This window comes from Lepus europaeus, chromosome 9 (genome assembly GCF_033115175.1).
Source record: "Lepus europaeus isolate LE1 chromosome 9, mLepTim1.pri, whole genome shotgun sequence".
In the NCBI taxonomy this organism is placed as follows: domain Eukaryota; kingdom Metazoa; phylum Chordata; class Mammalia; order Lagomorpha; family Leporidae; genus Lepus; species Lepus europaeus.
The window spans coordinates 116,189,534-116,217,161 of NC_084835.1; the positions used below are offsets into that span (position 1 = coordinate 116,189,534).

Genomic DNA, 27,628 nt, shown 5'->3' on the forward strand with positions numbered 1-27,628 from the left:
TCTAATATATTAATAAAGATAAAGAGAGAATCTTAAGGAAAAAAAAAGATAAAGTCTTAAGCTTTAAAGGCTTCAAAAATCCATCCCAAGGTCATTGCTTGGAAAGAAGAAATGTCCAAGTATACAAATAATTTCATAGGTACAAGCTGTATCTTCAGGTAATCTTAGTTTCGTTACTACTATTGTTTTCCTACATGGATTATTCAGTTGAATTGAAAACCAAGCCTAACTTAGTTTGATACTATTCCAACATTGTTGCTTTTTATACATGTACTTCTTCTCCCTCATTTTCATACTCTGCCCATGTTCTTGCTATGATATCTCACTGGTTTTCATTCTAAATATTTCCAACACCATACATGTACATGTGATCTTACTCCAATGCTCATTTGAGTGGGATTACAGGAGACCAGTTAAGCTTACAGCTGCCATGACTTGTGAGCAAGTTGTCTTCTGATTTCATCCCAGGCATTGCCCTAAGGCCAGCTGAATTTATGGTGATTTATTACATAATTCTGACTCAATTATTCTTGTGGGAAATTCTGCAAGTTCAGGATCTCTATACTCTCTTACTGAAATAATTCTTTTAAATCCCCTGAAGGTGGTTACATAATTCAAGGGGAGTAAAACATTCATTACAAAACTAGTAAAATATCCAGCATTAATTTTTTTGAAAATGATGTTTGGATTTTTAAAAATTGATTTACTTGAATGTCAGAGACAGAAAGACAGAATTCTTGCCTTCTGGTTCAATCCCCAAACACCTACAATATCTGGGGCTAGATGAAGGCTGGAGCCAGGAACTGGAAATTCAATGCAGGTCTTCCCCCTGGATGAGAGATACCCAACTACCTGAGCTATCACTGCTGCCTCCTAGGGTCTGCATTGGCAGATTGCTGAGTGAAGAGCTGCAGGCTGTTACTGAACCTATTTGTATTTGTATGTTATATATTTGCATATTTGTATATTTGTACTTGTATGTTGTATATTTGTATATTGTATAACCAGTGTCTTAACTGCTAGGCTGCATGCTCTCCCCTTTCATTTTTTCTTAACATGATCCTTCTTCTGCAAGGGGACATAGTGTTTATATGAAGCAAGAAAGTTTTCTCAATACTTAAATGCTAAGCCAGAAAGAACTAGAACTACAACTTCTGTGTATTTTCATAAGCATATAATTGCAGTTTGACTTCAGGTAACATTTTAGTACAAGTGAAAATCTGCTTGATGAGTTTAAATTTCTTCAGAAGACAAGCTAACTACAGCAATGAAATTGCCTGTCATAACTGAGCTTGTAAAAATTGCTTTTCAGAGGAGAGATAGTAGGGAAACAGGTAGAGAGAGAGGAGGGAGAAGAAGAAGTAAAGTGTACAGATCTTCTGGATCAGAATGAAGGAGAGAACAGTGTGGATGTCTCCATCATTAATCTTTATAGACTCACTAACTTAGCCCTCCAGAACCAGCCACCTTACTGCTCCACCCTTTCTTAGTTTATTTTCTTTACCTAAATTACATAGTTTGACATCAAAAATATTTGTTCACTAGAACATTTCATGTTGGGAAATATACCATTTATTTAAGAGGGTTAAAAAAAAAAGAAACAAAAGTCCTAGTGACAATCTGAACAGATTTTTTTTTCCTGAATTTAAAGTAAAGGTAAAATAGTGGAAATCAGTAAAATATTAGCGTTATTAAAATATATCATTTCCTTTCTTTGTGTTTTGTTTGTTTCTATCAAAAACCATACCCAATTAAATTAAAAAAAAAAAAAACACAAAAACAGCTAGCACTAGTTATGTCCCAACTCATTTTCCTGGACGTTTCATGCCTGATCAAACCTTCAGGTCCTCCTCTGCACTGTTCCTAAACCCATGATTTCCCTTTTATATTACTCTCAGTCACCCCATTATTAAACACTGCATCAGAAAGGCTTTACAGAACCAACAAGGAGGTAGGTGACATCTACCCAGTATATCATTCAGTGTCCACAATCAGATGCCAACATCGTAGCTCAGCACATCTGCCGTCCTCTGACACTGCTCCTTCTTATATTGGTCTTTCTCCTTGTGAGGCAACTTCATTTTGGTCCACTGCAACTCAATGACAGGGCCACACGCAACTTGTAGCTCATGAATTTTCTTTTGTCTTATGACACATTAGAAAGTTCACAATAGTGAGTTAACACATACTTTATGATTCTGTTTCATATGATTTATATGATCTTGAAGGGAGCTAAAATCCAAAGTTAAACATACTTACGTACAAAATACATCATTATAAATTAGTATATTCGAGAATATCCTGAAGATTATTTGTGCAGGATTCCCTGTAAGAGAATACTTTTTAGAAGGCAATGATAGTTGTGTCTGAGAACACATACATACCAATGCTCTAGCAAAATTATTTTTCAATTTGACTTATGAAGTCCATAAAGAAAGAATCTTCTCTCTGCGTAATTACCAGTATGTTTGGCTTAGTATATTCATCGGTGATCATTTTTTTCTTTTTCTTTAGATGATGTCTTTGGCTAGAAGACTATTTACCTGCAGGGCTTAAAGGTGGAATAAAGAGCATACATACTGTGCATTTTCTGGTTCCTATTTTGGCTGTATTATTCTTTGTCCTGCAGAATTACTAACCTCCCACTTGTAAATCATGCACATCAAACAGTTTTATTCTAGGCAAAAAATTTTCCTCTTTTCTGATTGCCTAAGCATTTAGGTGGAATTAAGATCATTTATAGAATGAGTTTTCATGTGCATTTAATGATTAATATCAATGTCCAATAATTATTGTATCTCACTTTTTATCTTATGTTATATAAGGGTACCATGATTATATCATATTTAAATTACTTTAATCGTTTTATCCTGTTTGTAAAAGTATTTATCCTACTTATTTCACATGGCATATGTGTAAATAATTTATACCTTTTTATATTTTGCTTTAGAAGTGGAATACAGCTGACTTGGTGTTTGGTTGCTCACATGTATACTGTTTAACCAATATGTAATCATGGCTTCGGTTCCTTTACCTTTCCACTGGGTCACAGGTTGACATGTTAGATTGATACAGAGATGTTTAAGGAATTAGTATCTAGTCGTACATGCCAAATATAAACATAAAACTCACTGTGTATTTATAAAATTCTACTACAAAGACTCCCCAGAGTCATGTTTCTATGGAGAAGCTTGGTGAAAATGTTTCAAGCTAAGAGTTAGCCTGCTGACCAAGTGAGCCGGCCATGCTTCCGAACCTGCCGTGAGTCTGAAAAGCCAAGGCAACAAAGGGGCCCTCAGCATACAGTGACACCACTTGGCAGCGGACTCTAGAATTAGTCACAGCTATTTAATTCCTCCATATGATGTGCAAGGCATGAGGTGAGTTTCACAGGGCAGTGTTATTATGCTTTTATGTAGACAAGCAAGTTCATAGATGTTCAGGAACTTGTTCAGTTTCACGTGGGCAGAACGTTGTGGGCCTGGCTTTCAAAGCCGTGTCAACTGCCTTCCAAAGGCTTTTTTCCAAAAACTTGGTACCCCCTGAACTCTGAGCCATATATGAAGGAGAATAGTGGCAAGTCTGATGCTTGATTTCATTATTTTCTAAAGAGGTACCCCTGTGACATTGTAACTGCCAAATTAAAGAAATCCATTTTTGATACAGGATGTTATGTAATTATTGCAAATATCTGCCATAGATCTGACCCTCAAGTTAAAAAATTAGACTTAACTTCTAACCTGTGATTTCCTTTTTATCTTGCTTTTAAACTTAATAAGTTTACATTCTACATTTAAGCATATAAAAAGTGTACAGTCTTTCAAAAGTAAGATTGCACAATGTTTTCCAGCCTGAAATGTTATGTGCTACAAAATAAGCAGCATAGACTTCATGTTTATAATTAGTAATTTTTATATGTGGTATATCATCCTTTTCATTGCTATTTCTTGGTGTTTGTATTTATATAATAGTCAGTTGTACTTTTTTTATTTTTATTTTTTTGAGGGAGGGACGGAAGAAGAGAGGGAGGCAGGGAGGGAGGGGGAGAGAGAGAGAGAGAGGGAGAGAGAGAAGAAGAGAAGGTGACCCAAGGCCACAGCTAAGAGCCAAGAACTCAATCCAGGTTGCCCACATGTATAGCAAGAACCAAATTACTTGAGCTTTTACCACTGCCTCCTCAAGTCTGCACTGGCAGGAAACTAGTGCAGAGAGCTGGAGCCAGGATTAAACCCCTGTACTCAGCTGTGGTATACTGGTGTCTTCATTCCCACTCCCAGATTTTACTTTTGAAATTTCACATTTCATGTCTCTTTTTGTTCCCCTTTTTCTTTAAAATAGAGTGAGAGAGTAAGCGAGAGAGACATAGATCTTCCATCCATTGGTTCACTCCCTAAATGCTTGAAACTACTGGGCCAGGTCAGAGCCAGCCAAGGACTCGATCCAGGCATCCTGTATGGGTGGAAGGGACTTGAGCTGTATCGTTTGTTGCTTCCCAGTGTACACAAGAGCAGGAAGCTGGGATTGGGAACAGAGCTTGTGTTGGAACCTATGCACTCCAATGTAGGATGCAGATATCCTGAGTGGCATCTTTTTTTTTTTTAATTTTTTAAAAATTTTTTACAGGCAGAGTGGACAATGAGAGAGAGAGAGACAGAGAGAAAGGTCTTCCTTTGCCGTTGGTTCACCCTCCAATGGCCGCCGCGGCCAGCGCACTGTGGCTGGTGCAACGCGCCAATCCAAAGGCAGGAGCCAGGTGCTTCTCCTGGTCTCCCATGGGGTGCAGGGCCCAAGCACTTGGGCCATCTTCCACTGCACTCCCTGGCCACAGCAGAGAGCTGGCCTGGAAGAGGGGCACCGGGACAGAATCCGGTGCCCTGACCGGGACTAGAACCCAGTGTGCCGGCGCCGCTAGGCGGAGGATTAGCCTATTAAGCCCCGTACCGGCCTGAGTGACATCTTAAACACGACATCACTCAGCTCTCCACATCATTTTATACACAGCATCCATTTAAAAGCTAGAGTTTTGATAGAGGATGTTTCACTAATGAGGGTTTTTAAACACAACCTACCAAAACTATTAAACATGTTCAGTTTATATTTGGTTTAAGTATTTTCTTACAGAAAGAATTTTGGCAATCAATATATGTTTTTTTTTTTTCCTGATAGAAAAGTTTTAAATTGTTATTTGTGGAAGTTATGAATAACTTTAATATTTAAAGTATTATTTGACATTTTTAAGGAACATAAACCAAGGATTGGCTTATTTATTCAAAGTTTGACCAGTTGACATTTTTCTTCGGTTGTAGGCTAGTGAAATGTATACCATCATATTTTGTTATTGATCAGATATAAAGTGTGTCTTCCCTATGGCAAAGAGTGCCCTGCCATTTTCAATACGAATGTGAAATCTTCCTCAGAGTCATCAGCCCGTCCCCAGGCCACACACACACCCTGAGGAGGGCAGACGGACACTGGAAAGGCTTTTGTTTTTGTGGCTAGTTTTCACACTCATTTCTGTTCAGAGATGTTAAAACTGTGATTAGCCAATCATGTCATTAAGACGGATTTCATGTAGCTTCTCATCCTGTAAGATATACAGTGCCACTTTCAGTACTCTTAGTGATGTTATGAATCAAGGCACCGTAACTTCACTTATGCTTCCTTCAGGCAAGAAAACAAAACGTAACAACAAAACATGGGACTAGGTATTGAGCTCAGTAGTTGAGACATCTTTGTCCCCTATGGAAAGCTTGGGTTCCATTTGCAACTCTAGTCCCTAGCATCAGCTTCTGCTGATGCAGATCCCGGGAGGCAGTAGCAAGAGCAGGTCCTGCCACTCATGTGGGGAATTTGGATTGAGCGCCCAGCTCTGGGGTTTGTTCTGGTACAAATCCAGCCATAGGGGCATATGAGAGGAGAACCAGCAGATGGGGGTTCTATTTATTTATCTCGCTCTGTTCTGCTATCCAACTCTCAAATAAGTAAAATAAGAGTTGGAAAAGAAAATAGGGAAAACCAGGGCAAGTGTTTGCCACAATTTTAAATAAATGAGTGGTGAGGAATGGTGTTTATATCTGTGTGTCATGTGTAACCATACTAAAGTTCATATTTTCAAGTAATAAAACTTGCAGACACACAATATTTTTGTTGTTAATTGTAAAAAAAAAAAACAAAACCATCAAAGCTCACAATCTTGTAACTGTACCAATGATCTCTACTAAATTTAGGGCACACAATAAGCATATATTTGGGAGTCCAACACACTTTCTATATTATTTACGAGATGTTTAACTGAGAAATTATTCCTCTTCTCCTTTCTCTACATGGATACCATATCTACTAAAATGAATTATATTGATAGTTAAATTACCATAAATCTGTGACAATTAGCAAAACTACAAGGGCATTGTTGGAACCCAAATATTTTAGTTTGCCATAGATTTGTTCGAATATAAAGACAGTCCTTACATCTCAGCCAAGAGCTGCTAAAAATACATGAAATGTTTAATGAAGTTATGATGCATATGGTTTTAAGGATTTTGACTTTTAGAATATGCCTATATAAGTATAGCTTAAAGTATTCATAGTTCCTTATTAAATTTAATCCTAGATTTATAAAACATTGCTTCTGTTTTTTAAAATCATATGTCTATGGTGATGTAGCCACATAACTCTTTCCTATGTGTACATTTAATTTTTAATTTTACAAATGAAAGAACGTATGCAGGGAGATATTTAAGATAGAAGGCTTACTTATATGACATATATCTGAGCAATTGTAGGTCTTCTGTACCTACAAAATGCAAAAACTGATTATGTGACACTAGGATGTAAAATCTAATTTGCATGAGCATTTTGTCTCTGGCTTCTATGTGACCTAATATAGCTTTTCACAGCAGAAAACCTAAATATATAAAAGAAAATCATTTGAGTTTGCCAGATGCATTCTTGCTGAATCAGCCTACTTGATATGATGCCAATTTCTACCCTTTTTCACTAAGAGGAAGAATCCTTGAATAAAATGTGAGTAATGTTTAAAGAGAAATTGCAATTGCTCCAAAAATTTTAAAAATAAGAAAAAAGTAAGGTGAACTTTAAATATATACACAATGTTGACATTTTGGGACAACATTTAATGCAAGAGTTAGTATGGGATTTCTATATGCAGGGAATATAAAACATAAATAAAACATGTACTTTGCAGAGCCAGTGTTCAGGACAACTCCATGATCAAAGTCACTTGGCTAGTCCTTGTTCAGAATGAGGAGGTATCCTAGTGTCTTCATCCAGCATATACCAGACTGGGAACTTTATAAAGAACATAATTTTATTTCTTACAGTTTGGGAGGCTGGGAAATTCAAGATACCAGGCCATAAAAAGCAACAATAAATGGAAGAGATTGGACAGATGAAAGAAAAATCATAATCCACAACTGATGTCTAAAAGTACAGTGTTTCTGTTATATTTGGAGTGTGGCTCAATTAGTGTCATCACATGAAACTGGTAAGATTAAATTGTCATTATAAAAGGAGCAAATAGTAGAACTATATAGAGTGTAATACATGAGAATTCCTTCTTCAACTACACCATCACACAGAAACTTATAAAAAAGGAAACTTATTGGTAGAAAGATAAATAATTGTATTAACTCAAGAGATAGTATCTGTTAATTGCTGAAAGATTGCCTTTTATATAAGAAACCTTCAAAAACTATCATCTTTAAAAAGCCCAAGCATTTCTCAAAGGAAGATATACGTGTGGCCAACAGATGCATGAGAAAATGCTCAACATCACTAATCGTCATGGAAATACACGTCCAAGCCACGAGGAGCCAAACCTCACCCCAGCTGGACTGGCCTTTATCAAAAAGACAAAAGATAACAAGTGCTGGTGAGGATGTTGAGAAGAAGGAACACTTGTGCACAGTTGGTCAGAATATAAATTGGTAAAACCCATATGGAAGACGTAGACGTTCCTCAGAGAGAGAGAGAGAGAGAGAGAGAGAGAGAGAGAGAGGAAGGGAGGAAGGGCAGAACTGCTATGTGATCCAGCAGTCCTGCTCCTGGGTATATATCCAAGGGAATTGAAATCAGTCTGAGAAAGAAGCATCTGCACTCCCATATTTACTGTGGCTATTTTTTTTTTTGACAGGCAGAGTGGACAGTGAGAGAGAGAAAGGTCTTCCTTTGCGGTTGGTTCACCCTCCAATGGCTGCCACGGACGGCACACCGTGCTGATCCGGAGGCAGGAGCCAGGTACTTCTCCTGGTCTCCCATGCAGGTACAGGGCCCAAGGACTTGGGCCATCCTCCACTGCACTCCCGGGCCATAGCAGAGAGCTGGCCTGGAAGAGGGGCAACCGGGACAGAATCCGGCGCCTCGACCAAGACTAGAACCCAGTGTGCCGGTGCCTCTAGGCGGAGGATTAGCCTATTGAGCCACGGTGCCTACTGCGGCTATTCACGACAGCCATGGAATAGAAGCAATCTACATGTCCACCCACTGATGAATGAATAAAGTGTGGCCCACATACACAAATAGAGTACTACTTAGCCATAAAAAGGATGAAATCATGTCATTCACAACAATATGGTTGAAACTAGTGGTCATTAAGTGAAGTGAAAGTCAAGTGCAGACACAGAAGTGTGCCATGATCTTACTCAGGTGGAGACAAAAGTAAAGATGATATCACAGAAGTTAAAAGTACAATGAGAGTTACCAGAGGCTGGGGAGGGATGGGTATGGAAGGATGCTGATAGGTTATTAAGTTCTAGGCTTCTATTGCATAGGAGGATGACCATAGTGTTAATGTAATATATATTTCTCTGCTTAAAAACATGGAAATCTAGAAGACAGAATTTTGAATGTCATCATCATAAGGAAATATTAACTATATTAACTATAATATATTAGCTATATTTACCTCAGCAAGACATTATACAATGTGTGCCATGGATTGAAATATAACATCTCATAAAAATATATAATATTTATTGTTAAATATTTTCTTTTAAAAATAATATTGCTCTGTATCCATAAATATATTCAACTATTCTGTCAATTAATATAAATTTCAATAAATATTAAAACATTAACGTTAACTAATATAAAATATACAGTCTGTGGGTTCTAGGATTGGGTTCAGGGTTTTTTCTATCAATGTCAGTGTTCTCTCACTAATTATAGTTGCCTCTGCAATGGGAATCATTTCCTCTTCCAATAGTTAAATACAAATAATCTTTGAGCATCAAATGCCCTAGATTCAGTACAACAGAACTAAACACTGAACTTATAAAACCTCTGAATGATATTTTTGTCTTTCAGTTTTCTAATTAGCATGTTTCCTTGTTAGTGTGAACACACACACACACACACATACATACCACAGAGCTGTTTGTCTGGACAGATGCCCCATGACCGGGGCAACAGAACTGTGTGGATATGATGCTATTCAGCATTGGAGGCATGATTGTATTCAGTCACCTTATGCCTTTTGACATCAGGAGAAGGAAAAAAATCATATTAGGTTCTTTTCTTTAAAACAATATTACAGTAAGTGTTTGGTGTTCTAAAAATGACATACACTATTTTATTAAAGTGTCACCTTTTTATCAAAAGCATCCATGCATAATTTTTCCCCTTGCTCTGAAGGTGGTGTGTTAATTGATAGCCTTTTTGAAGTTAAATAAGTGTCAAATAGAGACTCAAAGGATCTGTTATCATCATGCAATTACATTTGGTTAATAACCTGGCTGCATTCTTTGTTCATATAGGACAGCTCTGTAAAAGCCCTGGCATTAATGGATTTTACCCAAAGTGACAAAGGAAATATTAAAATTGCAATGCAGTTTCCTTTATCTTCTCTTATCTAAATGGAGAAGGTGTCTGCATCATGGCACTGACTCACCCAGGGAAGAGGAAGTTAAAATACGATTATTTCTGCAGAATGACCTTTCTGCTGCAGGGTGTGCTGGGCTCAGAATTATAATTTGACTACAGACATGTTGTTTAAAATATGTGCAGCTAGAAATGAGCAGGAAGCCTCATCTTTGAGCACACACAGCACAACTTGTGCAATTGTTCTATATTCTTTTAATTCTCCTAATATTTGATCAACATGTTGTCAATGCTTTCTTGACATATAATTTGATTCATACCTTGACAAATATAATTAGTTATATTATCCCAACTACAGTAAATATTTTAAAGCAAATTGGTAAAACTGACAATAAACAAAAACCACAGAATAAATACAGTTCTTTCAACATCTGAAATTGTCTTCTTTAAGGAAATATTCATGAAATGTCTATTTCAGATACTAACCACTAATTTTAATTATTGAAATGAATGAGTTGGTGGTATTAAGAAAATTAATAATAAATAACACACGCTGGCATCTTCTATAATGTAAGTATATTAAAGTTATACACTTTATGCAGCAAAACTTTCCTAGGAAAGACAATTTATTAAGTAAGATGTAAAATAAAATTAATATTAAAACAAAAATATCTTCCAAAAGCTAGTTGACAACACATGCTATTATCATGCATAGAATTTATATTCTTTTTTTTTAAGGATTTTATTTATTTATTTGAGAGGTAGAGTTACAGAGAGAAGAGAGACAGAGAGGAAGGTCTTCCATCTGCTGATTCACTTCCCAAATGGCAACAACGGCCAGTACTGAGCTGATCTGAAGCCAGGAGCTTCTTCTAGGTCTCCCACACAGGTGCAGGGGTCCAACTGTTATGAGCTGGGTTGGGTCTAAATTAATTTTCCAGATTCTTGTCTTTTACTTAGAGAACAATTCTATGTACAGACTCAAACACAGCATGCAATGTGATAAACTTTATATATAAATCAAGAAAACTACAGAGGCTCATTAGGGTTTAATTTCAGGAAAGTTGGCCAAGAAAAGGGAATAATCAAACCCTGCTCTGCTCATCCTGAGTCCACAAGGAGGAGAGAGTGAGCTTCCATCCTTTCAAGCTTTTTATGAGCTTTAGAAAAATGGAAGTGTTTACTTAGTACCATCCCCACATGCCAAGTAAGAGGAAGTACTTCCAAGAGAGAGGTCCCCTGATTGACAGGTAGGCAAACATGGCAACACAGAGCAAAGGAAGTGCAAATTCCGGCTCATCAACTTAAAATTATCTAAGCTTTCCCACATCACAAGATTTCCAATTCTTCCATGGTGAACCATATTGTACAAATTCCAGTTTGCTTCATGGATTAATGTTTTGCATCAAAGATTGTAAAGAGAGTGAAGACAGTAGAGTGGAGTGGTTGGCAAGCTACTCTGCATTAGCGTGGTAGCTTTGTACAACTCAATTCATCTTTATATGACTCAGTTTCTCTGTGTGTAAAATAGGAATAGCAGTAGTCCCTATTATTGTTGTGAGTTCATAAATGAAAATACCATGAAAGAATGCCTGGCATAGAGAAAATTCTATGAGAACATTAGTTATTGGTTTTGATTTCTCCATACACTTTCAGTATTTAATTGGCATTTTTGGATGTCTGGTTCTTTGGCCAGCTACATCAACCATGACCATCTGCATTACTTCGTAACTCTTTTTCTCAGCAGAGGATGATGAAGATGAAGACAAGGAGGAAGGGGATCATATTCCCTTAGTCAGTGTTGATGAGATTCTTTAATTTTCCTAGATGGAGGAAGGGGGAAAATAGATATCAAATGGAGAGGGAGAAATAAGAAAACATAATAAGGAGTGCAAAGGAAAGAAAAGAACTAGGAAAAAGCCACTGATTTTTCTGCTTTCTGTAATAGGGTGATGTCCCAGGAGTGGGCGGGAAATTCTAAGGCAGCATCAACTGACACTCAATCTATTTATTGGGTCCAAGACCAAAGCCGAAGCCAGTGGTGGTGCACTGAATCATTTTTGTGCTTTCAATTTCTGACACCTTCTGACAGAAGCTACAGAAAACTCTTAAAAATCTCACCTGATCAGATCACCTGATCACCTCTCTCTTGATAATTCCAAGTCAATGGTGAATAGCTCAATTACATTTGCAGACATAAATGCAATTAAAGATAGAAGTCACAGACTTAATATTCTGTCTACCACAGCTGGAGATCAAATTAAAGAATATATAGTTCTATTGAATTTTTAGTACTTCTAAGGAAAAAAAGTACATATTTCAGAAATTCAAAAGAATAACAAGAACTCACTCTCTGAAGCACACTGACAACTAAGAACTGATTTATCAAGTAGAATGGTGAGTGTGTTGACACAATAAGAAATTGACATGTTGTGGGTTTTTTTTGACAAATATCATTGAGAGTCATAATTCTTGAAACAAATACATACGGAAAAGTGTGCAGAGTGACACAACTACTACATGAAAAGCTCTTGCTTTTCTTGTTTTTATGACATTGAAACTGAACAATGTTTGACTAGCATGATTGGAAAGTTGAATATTAATCATATTAATTTCTGTATTTCTGTAGTTTTGTTTTCCTAATTCATCATGATGTATGTGCTTCTGTGTGATAGAACATATTTTTTTCTGAGTTCAGCGATTTGAAATAGTAAATCAGCTCATGTAATATTTCTTGACTCCAAAAAAGAACCAGAGAAGCCTAAAAGCCCTTCCAAATCACTCTTGCCTTTCATTTAGCCTCAAGATAGCTAGAGGGAAAAAAATGCTTCCCACATCGTAAATTGTGGTTGTATGCAGATTTATTATCCCTTAGCTAACTTAAAGAAATTGTAGTTTGCCTATGTCAGCATGTATGAAGTTGTATTACATGTGGGGTACTGTAATAATTACAAGACAGACAATTAATAATGTAGCATGTGCGCTAATGATGTAGAAACTAAGAGTTATTGTGAATATGAGGATGAATACAAGCAATCCAAGATCACTGTGAGAAAGTGAATGGCTGAACTGAAGAATACAAGAAAAGCTTCAAACTTGGGTATGGATCTCGGAAGAATATGGTGAAAAGGGAAATCAGGGTTTTTTGTTATTGACTTTATTTATTGTACTTATAAATTATACCATCACTTTGGAGCCCATAAACACATGTAATTGAGTTTTTTCTATTAGCCATGAACAAACACATAGAAAAATAGCCAAAGACATTGTATTTCATAGGCATCAATCTCCTAGGGCAAAAAGCAAGGCAAAGGTTGAAATAAGGTATTGTGATGCAGGATCAAAGAGAGAAGCAGTTACAGTAGAGGGAATGCTTAGGTAAAGACAGAATGTCATGCAAAGATCAGCCACCAGGTCAGAGATGCCATGTTCAGTGACGGGTGCATTGAGAGAGAGTAAGGTTAGGATTTGTAGCAGGTGAGATTGCAGAGAGAGCAATCAAGGCTGTTTTCAAAGTGCCATGATAAAGACTGTGGGTTTTATGTAGAAGGTGAGAAGTCTCCAAGCCAGGCTTTGTGACCTGTTCACTTAGGGAACAATTTAAAATTTTAGGTTCTTGAACTCCACTTTAATCCAGGAGTTATATTTCTTTTCTTTTTTATATAAGATTTATTTGAAAAACAGAGAGAGGCAGAAGCATAGAGAGAGGTCTTCACTCCCCAAATGGCCGCAACAATCGGAGCTGTGCCGATCCAAAGCCAGGAGCTAGGAGCTTCTTCTGGTTCCCCCATGAAGGCGCAATGGCCCAAGGAGTTGAGCCATCTTCTACTGCTTTCCCAGGCCATAGTAGAGAGCAAGATCAGAAGTGGAGCAGCCAAGACTCAAACCAGCGCCCATATGAGATACCGGCACTTCAGGTGGCGACTATATTTCTTTTTAGAATCTCTGCAAATACTAGGCCTTGATGCAGTCAAACCTCCCAACAAGACTTTGGGAATGTCCTTAAAGGTGGTTGCACTCATGACTGTCCATCACCTTCCAATCATTGCTCTGCCCTTCTCTGCCTTGCTTGGTGTACTGTGACGCTGGCCTCCATGGACCACATCATTCTTGTTTGTTACACTCTGAATAGTTGTCATCAGGTTTGACCAAGGGGACACTAGTAGATCAGTCGGTGGGAGAGACAGGTTGAGATACTGATCTCTTTCTGTTCAGCTCAAATCTGACAATGGCACATTTTTCTTCTATTCCTTTGGGCAGGTCATCAGCCAAGACTCAATTTGGCAGTGTCCAGTCACATCAATCTCTTCTCTTGACCTTTCAAGTCTGTTGATGGCCACTGAGTACTGCTAGACCCTTTATACCATTCATTTCTTTTTGGTTCCCTCAATCAACAATATGAATATGTTCACTGAATTCCGTTCCATGAATTCTTTCAGGATGAGCACTGGGGTTCTTGCTGGAATTCAGAGAGATACACTGATGATTTATAAGAAAAGGGTCAGTAAGATTTATATTTGAAAAGATCATAAATGGCAGCAGCTTGAGAAATTAATGCAGACGGGGGAAATCAAAGCAAAGGGGTCAATTACAAGGCTTTGGTAAGATACTAGAAGACAGATGCTATTTCTGGAAACTGAATTCAGAAACTGTTTGGGTCCTGCAATCTCCTGAACTCTATCACCATTGAATTGAAGAGAGACAGTGGGGTTTGGACCAATGAAGAAGATTGTATTAAAGATAATTCTAGCCGGCACCGCTGCTCAATAGGCTAATCCTCCGCCTGCGGCGCCGGCACACCGGGTTCTAGTCCCGGTCGGGGCACCGATCCTGTCCCGGTTGCCCCTCTTCCAGGCCAGCTCTCTGCTGTGGCCCGGGAGTGCAGTGGAGGATGGCCGAAGTGCTTGGACCCTGCACCCTATGGGAGACCAGGAGAAGCACCTGGCTCCTGCCTTCGGATCAGCGTGGGCGCCGGCCGCAGCGCGCCAGCCACGGCGGCCATTGGAGGGTGAACCAACGGCAAAGGAAGACCTTTCTCTCTGTCTCTCTCTCTCTCTCTCACTGTCCACTCTGCCTGTCAAAAAATAAATAAATAAATTTAAAAATAAAAAATAATTCACCTGGGAGCCAGTGCTGTGGCTTAGCAGGTAAAGCTGCTGCCTGCAGCGCCAGCATCCCATATGGGCCCTGGTTCAAGTCTCAGCTGCTCCACTTCCAATCCAGCTGTCTGCTATGGCCTGGAAAAGCCATAGAAGATGGCCCACGTGGTTGGGCCCCTGTACCCATGTGGGAGACCCAGAGGAAGATCCTGGCTCCTGGCTTCAGATCGACATAGCTCCAGCCTTGCGGCCATCTGGGGAGTAAACCAGCGGATGGAAGGACCTCTCTCTCTCTCTTTCTCTGCCTCTGCCTCTCTGTAACTTTGCCTTTCAAATAAATAAATATTTTTTTTAAAAAAAGATAATTCACCAGTTTCACAATTGAGCTGGTATGTGTGTGGCTATAGACAGAACAGGCAGATAGTTGAGAAAGTTTTTTTGGAGAATGTATAAATGTCTTTATCATTAGACATCACAGTTAGTCTAGTGCTAGCATTCAGATATTAGTAAAGGATTCTGAGCAAAGTTGAAAGTGCTTGGAGATGGGATACGGGACATTTTGTGCGCTGTCTACCTTCTGCAGATGTGCTACAGGCACTTTCCCAGAATGGGAGAGCAGTTATAAATATTTTTTATATTTTATGAGATCACATTTCATGCACTTTTGTCACCATAAACAGCACAAATGGCTGAAGCTGCATAGTGTAGACTGCATGTGACCACTGTTTTCTGAGCCCTAAATATTTTACAGTGAAAACGAGACTAGAAGTTTCTGGAGTTTTTTTCCAAGTTTCCAAACTCTTAACAGCAGACTTGAGACATACCAGGTAATTCAGTTACTGCCAGAGCTCCAGCAAAACCCCCGTGCATTCTGGCACTAGACCATTTCCTGGTGAAGCCGTGTCCATGCAGTGATGAGTGCCAGCAAATGCTGTAGACTTGTTTTGTTCAGGTGGTGTGGATTTTCATATCTAATGTAAGTAAATGCTCTCTGATGTGCTTTTCGTTAAAAAATAAAAATAACGTACTGCTTTTATTTATATAGTGCCTTACATCAAAGCCAAATATTCCTCTAAGTCCCCTGTGTTCAGAAAATATAGAATATTCTTATATAAAGTAATGTATTTTTAAAAATTGCTCATTTATTGAAGGAGAGAGAGAGGAGAGAAAGAGAGACAGAAATCCCATCCACTAGCTTACTCTCCAAATTCCAGCAACAGCAAAGGCTGGGGTAGGCTGGTACTAAAGCCAGGAGGCAGTATGTTTATGTGGGTGGTTAGGGACCCAACTATCTGTGTCGACACCACTTCCTCCCAGGCTCTGAAATGGCAGGAAGCTGTAGTCAGGAGCCAGAACTGGAAATCAAACTCAAGCACTCAGATGAGAGATTTGGGCATCTTAACATATTTCTTAATTGCCAGGCCAAATGGCCAACCCTAAAGTAATGGTTGAGGGAATCTATATGTTATGAGAATGTTTCTTGTAATTTTAAAAAGCTCAGGTTCATTTTTGATACTTAAGTTCTTTGCCTTTATTACACATAAATAATTAACTCATTTGTCCTGCTATTGTTGAAGTGTATAAAATACAATGACTAATGGTGCACATCATGTTTCTCTTTGTAATGCATTTGTAGCAGTGGCAGTGGCTACAAAAAGTTTTGAGTTTGTCTATGATCAAGGTGTTATTTTATATAACACAAGATCTTGAATATCAGTTTTGAAATAAAAGGATCTGTTGGTCCTGAGCTTGCAGCTTAGTTCTGTATGACAATCTGTTCACAGTTCTGCTCTGTGGTACTTTGTGTATAGGAGCTCCTTTGACCCAGGTCCTTGGGGGCACAATGTGATATGTAACATTATTCCTAACCTTAAAAAGGCTTATGATCTTGTCTTATAAGTAGAGCATAAACACTTTTAGGACGTTTAAAATAACACATGAAGTGTGAAGGGAATGGCAAAGGATCAAGGATTGATGTACTTAGTCAAGGTCAAGAAAGGATCAAGAAAGAGTAATTCAAATGGGACTAGAACAAAGAGCGAATCTGGGGCAGAAGTGAGGAGCAAGGAAAGTATCCCATGTGCTCCCATTTTCATTATGAAACATCGTTTTATGTGTAGTTTGTAGGAGACCAGAATGAGTTGCACATTTGTGCGTGGATCACTAAATGATTTAAAAAGAAAAACGTGCCGAAATGGTTCTACACCTACACAAGTATCTTAGGTAAAGAGTAGATATTAGATCTACAAAATAATAATCAGTGGTTACTTAATTAAAATGATAGTTTTCTTCTTAATTTTATATATATGTGTAATTTCATTTGCTGACCATTAAACATAATAGATATTTCCATAAAAAACTCCTATAACAGAAAACTCATTTTATATGACCTGATGATTTTATTTTAATTTATATATAAAATCTTGACAATTAATGAATAAATTGTCTGCTATAGTGCAACATTGGGTGCCGTTATAAAACATAAATAGATTAAGCATTTGGCAAAGCAGATCAGACACCACATCCTATGTTGGAGTGCTGGGCCAAGTCCCAGCTTGGGGCCTGACCCCCCTTGTTGACAATGAAGACTGTGGAGGACAGCATAGTTGAGTCCCTGACACTCACTTGGAGGACCTAGATCGAATCCCTGGCTCCCAAGTTTGGCTGAATCCGGTCCTTGCTGTTGAAGGCGCTGAGGAGTGAACCAACAATGGGAAAACAAGAATCTGTTGGTCCTGAGTTTCCAGCTTGGCCTTCTGACGGTGTGTTCACGGCTCTGCTCTGTGGTACTTTCTGCAGGGAGGGGAGTTCTCCCGGTCTATCAGTCCACGTCTTTCTCTGTCTGCCTCTCAAATAAGGAAAGAAGCATAAAGGCTGAGTTCGAATGTCCTTGATTGTGCTGAGTAGGTGGGGACGTTATTTACATGATGGCTATGAAGTTTGGGTCTAGAATGATCTGCCTGATCACTTTACTTATGAGGATTTTCTAACTAAATAAAGTGCACTTGAGGAAGAGGCATGATTGGAGGATATCATATATTAAAGTCGAAGCTCAGTGTATATGGCATATGGAAGATCTCAAAAATACAAATAAGGAAACTACTAGATTTTGCCCATGAGGCAATAAAGTAAATGACATCACTTTGATTTTCTCTATAAAGAAAATATTTATTTTTCAATGATGTTTACATTTAGAATTAAAAAATATTGGTGATGGGTAGCTATTTATATGGTAAATTTTTATGAAAAATTTAAATTTATCACCTATTATAAATTTTATTTGCTCTTTAATTATGTAAAAATTTGTTATTTTTATTTCTATATTGCATTAAACTTTATAATTTCTGAATTCTGATCAAATACTGTTGTGTTTTTTATCTCCTGATTTGGCCTTATGTCAATTGTTACAATATGTAAAGTATTAATTAATGAATCTATTTCAAAATAAAGACTATATTTTTGTGAGCATTTTGTTAGTACTACTTATTGCTATCATTTCTAAGGGAAATGAATTCTGGAGGTTCTGCTAACAGGATTGCTGGTGGCCAGTCCACAGTGATAGATGGATCTTCTACAATGTGATTCAGAGCACTTTACCAGTGAGGTCTCGCTATATGTAATAAAAGCTGCTAACTTAGCTGCTTCACATTAAGGCACAGTCTTTATGCCAAGAAAGAATACGCACCATCTGCAGAGCACATTTAGCATTGCACAGATCTGGAGAGCCCAAGAACTGAGAGTTTCTTCAACATTTGTGTGAAGACTTTAGACTTCTCTGTAAGATTCTTATGAAGGTTCACCCTTGCCAATACTCAAAATCTTCTGATGACATCATTTAATGATAGTGCTTAATCTCTTTAATCTAGTTCTCATAGAGAAATTGCTTTGCCTCCCATTCTTCTGTGGTATGTTCTGTATTTGGGTACTTTTTTGTTGCATTTAGGCTGTTTTTCAGTGCTTGTTATCCTACAGAATCCCCTTAGTTTTGTCATTGCTCTATTCCTTCCTAATTTTAATTAGCACTGTTGGGTTTGATTAGTGTCTGCAGCTGTTGCTGAAAATGAAGTTGCTCTATCCCATTACACTTTATCCTCCTATTGTAATGGGCAAGCATTGCTGGTAATTAGATTATTGTTGACTTCAAAACCTGAAACCGAGCAGTCATTGTCAGCTTGCAGAAGCTTCAGGATGAATTCACACAGTACCTGCCATCTGTTCCTTTCATGGGGTCATAACAGATCATTTCTGAAATTTAACTGTTTTTTTTATCATTGCATTGAATGAAATACCACAGCATCCCATAATAGTTACTGAGCTATCAAGCAATGCACCTATCTTTTTTGCACTTCTGTATCTGTCTACTACAGTGCTAAAATCCTTGAAGTCTGTAAACAGCATGTATCAGCTTTACCAACAATCAAGCAGAAATGATGCTTCCCATGGTTGGGAGCACCAGGGCTGTCCTCATACAATCAGAGCTGTCTCTACATGTTCAAAAAAAAAAAAAAAAAAAAAAAAAAAGGAAGCCTTAAAGCCTTAAGGAATGCAGTCTTTATCTCGATATTCTTCCTATATATTTATTGTTTGTGGTTTAATGAAAACTTGTCTAAATAATGTATATGTACATTGACAGAAATATATACCTTCAAATTTAGAAGGTATTATGTTTATTTCTATCTTTCGTACAATTTTTTTAATAATTTTTAGGAAAAAAATTTCTTGTTAGATTTTCTTGGTATACAAATCATGCTGTGAACCACACAAATACATATTTTACAAACCAGATTGGTGGGGTATAGCTATTAAAAACTTCCCTTTAAAATTCTCTCTGTGCTTTGACTTTGAGTTAAATCAGTCAGTCTTTCCATGTTTGGATTGTATTATCCTCTGGTTGTTATCTGAGAAATTTTGTGTTAGGATAAGCAGCCCAGAATCCCTTGCACTTCATGATCCACCCTCGTGTCCAAGGCGTTTTTTTTTTTTTTTTTTTTTTTTTTTCAGAATATACAGTCACAGGTCAATTGTCTCAATTTTTTTTCCTATTAAACTAAAGCTTCTAAATTTCTTTGTGACTCAGCCTATATCAATGCAAGCCTTTATTTGTCGGATTGGTTTGATTTGGTTTAGGTTTCCATAATAAGCTATGCTTCTAATTCTTTGATTCTGAGAATTCTGTACTCAACCTAGCCAGGATGACACATACATATCTTCCTATTCTATTTTTGAACCACATTCAAACAAACATAGTTACATGGATAATGGTTAAGAAGGAAAATCTATAACAAAAATATACAATGAAAGGCAAAGGCTGTTTATAACATCCTATTATCTGCCACATTTAATTAGTTTATGAATAATGTTAACATATTGGCATATACACAAATGAGGATGTACATTGGCAGAAGTCTATGAATTCAAGTTCAGAGAAGTATTAATTTAATCTACTTTATCATAACCAGAATAAATGGCAAGTAGAAAAATTGGGCAAGAGTGGAGATGTTAAAATTTTGTGATTTTTAGCCTGTTAAATATCTAGCATTTGGAGACAGCTGCTTGTCAGTTGATACTTTTAAGTTCCACATAATTTAAGTGTTGCTTAGAATTTTACCAGGTTCACAAAAGCACCCTCAAGTTCAATTAATGGAGAGTATATGAATTCCATTTATACATAAACATCATAGAGTCTCACTGCAACCAGGACCCAATTAGTAACTGTTCATCTCTTCTTCTGTGTGATAGTTGTAATAACTGTTGCTGTAATTCGATTATACTTTTATTGGATATTTTGTTTTTAAAGTTTTTGTTATATAAAATTGAATTTACCTTTATGAAATATGAATTTGAATATTAAACACATGGAAATTTAGGGGTTTTTTGAAATATTTGTTTGTTTGTTTATTTGAAAGGCAGAGTTAGAGACAGAGAGATGGTCCATGTTCTGGTTTATCCCTCAAATGGCAACGATAGCCAGGGCTGGCCCAGGCCAAAGCCACAAACCTGAAATTCCATCAGGGCCTTCCATGTGGTTGCAGGGATCCAAGCACTTGGGCCATCTTCTGCTGCTTTCCTAGGTACAACAACAGGAGCTGGATCAGAAGAGGAGTAGCCAGATGGCACTCAAATCGGATGTTGGTGTCACAAGTGTTGGCTTGGCACACTACACCACAACACTAGTCCTGTTTTTATCTGTAGAAATCTATAATGATTTGTGAGCAATATGGATGTTTAAAAAAAAACCCACATAGTACAGAGTCATTCAAAAATCAATAAATATGATTCTTATAATTCAATTTTTGAGTCAAAGGTTTTTTTTTTTTTTTAAATTTCATTTGCACAAGTTTTCTGAAGTCTTCTAGATCATGAACCAGGAATTTGTTGGATGCAGACTCCCAGGACCTTCCAGGCATAGACTTGTAATCTGCATGATCAGGGTAAATTGGTGACAGCATCTAATGATTACACATTTTTAGAATGATGTCACCACTTGATTTTTTTAATAAAATAATTTATTATTTTTGTTTTATTTGAAAAAACAGAGACAGAGAAATATCTTTCAGTCACTGGTTCATTCCCCAAATGCCCACAACAGCCCTAGCTGGGCTAGCCTGAAGCCAGGGGCCCAGAGCTCAATCTGAGTCTCCCCATCATGTGGTTGGTAGGGACTCAAGAATTTGGGCCATCAGTGGCTGCCTTCCAGAGGGTGCATTGGCAGGAAGTTGAAATCAGAAGAGCCAAAATTCAAACCCAAGCACTCCACAACCCAAGCATTTTCTGAAATACTGTGCTAAACACCTGCGTCATCATCAGAATTTAATCTTAAAATGAGATTTGGTCACTGACTTTTTATGACAAAACATTTTAAGGGATGAATGTTTGGTAGAGTGGCTTAGCACGCCTTTTGAAATGCCTGAATCCCATATCAGAGAGACTGGTTTGAGTTCCCCTACTCTACCTCTGGTCCAAATTCCTTCCAGTCCACACAATGGGAGGCTCAAGTACTTGGGTCTCTGCAACACACATGGAAGACCTGGATGGAGTTCCTGGCTCCTAGTTACAGTATGGCCAGCCCTCAATGTAGTGAGCATGAGAATAGTCAACCAGTGGGTGGGAATCTCTCCTTCTCTGTGCCTCTGCCTTTCAATTAAATGAAAAGTAAGTAATTTTTAAAAAAATCAATGTTACTGAAATAAAATTCTCAGTATTTAGATATCTCAAAATCTATTATCAAAATTCATTTCCCACTTCTAGACCCTATTTTGCTTTAACCAGGCTTTCTACCACTGATTCCTCCATTAGCTTATTATTTCTACCTTTTAAGTGTGGTCGATAAAACTAAAGAGTGATAATGGCTGCATGACTTTAGAGTTGCTAAATATAATTTATACTTTTAAAATGAAAAAAACAAATTGTATCATAATAAAGTTGATTAAAAAGCAGAAAACCACTCAGATTTCGTTGGAATATTTATTAGTATATTTTTCTTATTCTTTTCAAATAATATGTTCCACTGCTTTGGAAAATCAGTATTTACCTGTACATTTTAACTATTTTGTTCCTAAATGTAAATATGCCTTCATAATTGCTGGAATATCCAGAAGGAAATCTTGGATGTTTAGGAACAGAAATTTTTACTGACGACATAGAAAGGTTAATGTTATATTCAAAGGCCACAGAACAACTTGCATGCATGTTAACCTACAACTGGTTTCCCTGAAAGCTTACATCAATATAACTAGCAAATCTATTTGCCCAAGAGGATAGAGATGTGGGAGACTGAATGTATGTGTGTCTCTAAGTTGTTTTACATCCCTTGAATGTGATTTTAGTGAAGGATACAAAAGGTAATCTAATTTTAGAATGGAAATTAAAAATTAAAATTAAAAATAACATGAAAATGTTCAATTGTATTTTATTAAGACAAATAAACTTCAAAATTAATTACAATAGGAAAAGCTAATATTTTGCTTATAAACCATAATTTTCCATTTAATAATTATTTTTAAAAGCCCCATTTTATTAAAACAACTAATTAATTCACTGCATTTCTTGTTCAATAGCACAGGGACCATGGTAATTAAAAGGAGATAACAAGAGCTTTTAGCAGGGGGAATAACTTGAGTCATGGCCGAATCTCTGCTCTCAATGGTATTAATCTAAATGCGAATTTGCTCCCACAGTATTGGTTACCTCTTGTGAAGTCAGCAAAGATGGAAATTTTCTGCTCTAGGTTTTAGAAAACAAGATTTAAATGTACTAAGATTTAAAACGAACCGAATCCAAGAGTCCTCTCACATCTTTTGCATTGAAGTGAAACAAATATAAAGCAAAAAATTTCTCTACTAGGGGAGCAATTTGCATATAAGGAAACTACATAAAGCACTCTGCCAGTCTCATTAGTTTCAAAGCAATTTTTTTTTTTACATTTTAAATACTGCTTCATGATCATACTCAATAATTATCCATAATGTCACAGTACCTAGAGTCTTGTTTCAAAACTTGGGCACCAGTTTTGTTAAAACAGTTATATAAAGAAATAACTGTATAAAGATTCAAGAGACACTATATGAATTCATGTACCAATCAGGAATTGTAACTATACTGACAATTAAATGTATTATCAACTGTAGGGAAATGGAGTATTTTTAGCACATTCAATAAGGAGAAGCCTTCATTGTGATAATTAGAGTTTATCTATTACTATAACAATATATAATCCTTTTGACATTATACGGAGATAATTATTCAGAGTTGGACTAAACTCCCCTTCTGATGAGTGTTTTTGCCAGGGAAGTGAAGTACAGAAAGAGTCTGTATGATTTTACCATATTTTCATGTATGTGTATATTCACCAAATCCTCACAGGACTGAACTTGGAATACAAAGATATAACATGCTCAGGGACTCCAAAAAGTTTGTGGGAAAATGGAATCAAAGGTAAATTTATTACAGTGGGAAAATTTTTAAAATTTATTCATGGCTTATTAACAATACACATTTTTCTATGAACTTTTTGAAAACCTGCATATATCCTAACTCCAAAATTAGAAGTACCATAAAAATTCAAATTGTTATCATTATGTTTCTATGAAGTTTAGAGAATCACCATGAGTGAGACCCTAGTGGAAAGAAGGGGTCATCAAAGAAGGATGTACTTTTCTCTGAAGGGAGGAGAGAACTTCCACTTTGCCTTTGGCCTCGCCTAAATACTGACGGAGTCTATGGTCTCAAAAGGCTTCCATAACCCGGGCAACTCATGGCAAGAGCCTTGGGTGGTCACTGACATCATACATAAGAGTATTAATTGTTAAATTGACAGCAAGAGTCACTGTGCACTTATTCTCCCTGCAGGATCTCTGTCCTAAATGAGTTGTACTATGAGATTCAACTGTAAAACTTGTTCTCAGTCTTCTGTATTACTGTGTGCATGTGTGCAAATAGTTGAAATCTTTACTTAGTATAGAGTTAGTCTTCTGTGTATAAAGTTAATTAAAAATGAATCTTAGTGGAGAATGGGACTGGGAATGGGAGAGGGAGGAGGAAGAGGAGAGGGAGTGAGGGTTGGGAGGGTGGTTATGGTGGGAAGAATAATGTACTCATGAAATGTATACTCATTAAATAAAAGGTTTCTAAACAACAATAATAATTATTATAAGGAGAGAAAAAAGGTTTAGAGAATCATTGTCATGTGGATAAGTTTTATTGTATTTTTGTGTTATCAACAATAACAACCTAATAAGTTGGTTTGCAGGATAAAAATGAAAGAAAAATCAGCAAGCCACCTCTTTAAACAAGAAAAAAGCAAATTCATTCTACAATGAAAATGACTCGCTAGATACACACTCCAGGCCTGGGTGGTGGTTTCATGCTCTCTGGGGAACACGGGCATCTAAAATTCTGCTTCTGCCGTTTAAAAAGCACAGAAGATTCCATTCTTAAGGATCTGTTATCTCTGGCAACTGCTAGAGGCTGAGCTGTCTTGTGTATATTTTACAGAGCAGGAAGTTGGAAGTGGAAGAAAACTGTGCCCTAAAGTGACCTGACAGTGCTGCGGACATCTCATTGGCCAGATATTTGTCAGAACGCCACACATAACAGCAGTTATGGAGTGAGTCTGGAAACTCTAGTTTCTAGTAGTGAGTCTGGAAATTCTAGTTGTCTGTTACAGGTGAAATGTACAGAACTGAAATTTGGAATATGATTACTAAAGAAGAAAATGGAGGTGTTTCTGACAGAAGCAAATGTATCTCCTTTTAGTATTTGATACTTGGTTCATAATAATGAATGCATTCATATGCATGAACCTATATATGCATATGATATAATATGTATTTAAACACAGATATATATGATATATTTTAATATGTGTTAATCTTAATGGTATATTTAACCAGCTTATGTTTTCAGATGGCTTAAATTTTTCTGTTAAAGATACTTCTTATGCAAAAAATATATAACTAAATATACCCTCTATAAAATAGGTAAGTTGGTGAGTATTTAGAAGTTAATATATAAATATATTGGCATAATTTGATAAATATTTAATATTTGCATACTACAGAAGTATTAACTTTGTTAGGTAGCCATAGTAATAGATACAAATTACAATATATATAATGAAATATATTCAGACATTTGAGTTGTCAATGCAAACCACTGTATTATCATTTATTCAAACTTGGGACAATCATTGATGTTCATGTAGAATGATGTCTTAACCAAAAAATCAAATTCTAATCCATATTTACAAGCAGAAAACCCCACTTTTTCAACATTTCTACCATCTAATATATGTAATACCTGAATAATTTCAAAATGTTTTCTTTTGCAAGTTTGACAAGCAAGAAAGTAAATACAAAGATAAACTGTGTTATCACCTCGTAATGTGTTCTCATCATGAATTGTGATTTGTGTTCAACAAATAAAGGCTAATGTAATTTTACATTTAAATTTTACATTTCCTTGTTGTCTTACTTAATTTTTGTTTGTCCTATACCTAGAAACCATAGATATTGCTTTTCTGATCTGAGAGTATGAGTACCTCTACTGGAAATAAACTGTGTGTTCTTCTGTAATTAGAATTTCAGCAGACAGGGGTCAGATTTTTAGCCTAACAGCTAGACACCAGCATCTCATGTTGCACTACTTGGGTTTGGGGCTCAACTCCAGTTTCTGACCTCAGGCTCCTACTTATGTAGACCCTGAGAGGCATCGTAAGGGCTAATTGAGTCTGTGCCACCCACAAGGGATCTCTGGGGAGCTGGATTCAGTGCCCAACTTCAGCTGCCCACCACTGGCCCAGCTCTGGCCATTCAGGGCACTTGGGGAGTGAACCAGCAGATGAGATTCTTTCTCTCTCCCCCGCCCACTCTCACCTCCTTCTGCCTCTCAAATAAAATGAAATTTTCAGCCTCTTCCTCTATGAAAAGAAGGAAATGAAAAAAACAGGCTAAGCCAAATTCTGGAGAAGTTACAGTGGCTAAAAGGCGTCGTTTGGGTGAGAAATTAACCTGTATCCGGTTTTGATTAGGGATAGTTGTGACACTCCAACAAAGCTCCAGGAGGTGTTCAGTGACTCAGGATACCTGCCCTGCCTCACACCGCAGTGTCAGTCTCTCTCTAAGGTGTAAAAGCAAAACGCACATGGAGATGAAGCCACCGCAGTGGTTCCCACCCTCGTGCACCTGGCATTGCCACACTGAGCAGTGCCCACCATGGTGATGCTCCCATCATGCAATAGGGCGCTTCAGACTTGGTGATGATCAAATTAGCAGTCACTTCCTCAGTATTTGCTTGAGTTTCCAGCCCAGTTCATGTTGGGCACATGATAACACAAATACTCAGTAATGATTCTGAGGTTATTGAGGTGTTTGTATCAACTTCTATGGGCAGTGGATTTTCTCTTATACTAAAAAAGACAAGTGTACTTTTGGTAAAATATTCCTCTGTTTTAAAAATTACATCATTCTATCAACTCTCTGCCCCATTTTCTTTATTACCAGGCAGTCTTTTTGAAAAAATGAAAGGCGGCCTAGGTATTTTTAGGTGTCATCAAGCTGCCTGACTCTGTTTAGAGTGCATCAAGGAGAATGGAGCACCCACAGAATTCAGAGAGCCCTCAGCATAGACTGGAGGCTGCGTTTAGAGGAAAAAATTACCAGATAATATCAACAGTCTGAAAAATCTCAGGACAATCAGAGACTTCTGTGTGTCTTAGCAGGAAGAGAACTTAGGGGTCAATTTTTTCCTTGCTATTTGCAGTTTATCAAAAAGAAAACAAAGACCCAGAGAAATTAAATGGCCTGTGCTGTGGTGTTGCCATTTCATTTAAATGGAGCTCTTGTGTCCTTTTCTTTGTCTGATTATTGAGTTCAGAATTCATCTCACTTATTAAAACAAAACAAACCCAATGACATATATAAAAGATGTGCATACTATTACATGTCTACTTTGTGGTATAGTGTGGTATAGAGAAATTTTATTTCAAATAGGGAAAATTGTTCATGTCCCGAAGACTTAGAATGACAGAAGATGCTATAAACCAATAGTGGAATTAGCGATATATTAAAAATTGTATTTGAAAAAAGAAAATCAAAATTAGTATGCAAAGTCATGGATGAATCCAGAAGTCTAAAAAACACTATGAACTTGCCGGCGCCGCGGCTCACTAGGCTAATCCTCTGCCTTGCGGCGCC

At 37.2% G+C, this 27,628-nt stretch overlaps 1 protein-coding gene across 3 annotated transcripts in view; it reads left to right on the forward strand.

Moving 5' to 3' along the window:
- CCDC102B (coiled-coil domain containing 102B) overlaps positions 1–25,318 on the forward strand; it is a 402,878-nt gene extending 377,560 nt beyond the window's left edge. For all 3 annotated transcript variants that reach the window (XM_062200306.1, XM_062200307.1, XM_062200308.1), the window contains one exon: positions 24,930–25,318. In XM_062200306.1, coding sequence (XP_062056290.1) covers positions 24,930–24,966 — 37 coding nt within the window. In that variant the 3' untranslated portion in view covers positions 24,967–25,318. The remainder of the gene's footprint in view (positions 1–24,929) is intronic.
- The last annotated feature ends 2,310 nt before the right edge of the window (positions 25,319–27,628 follow it).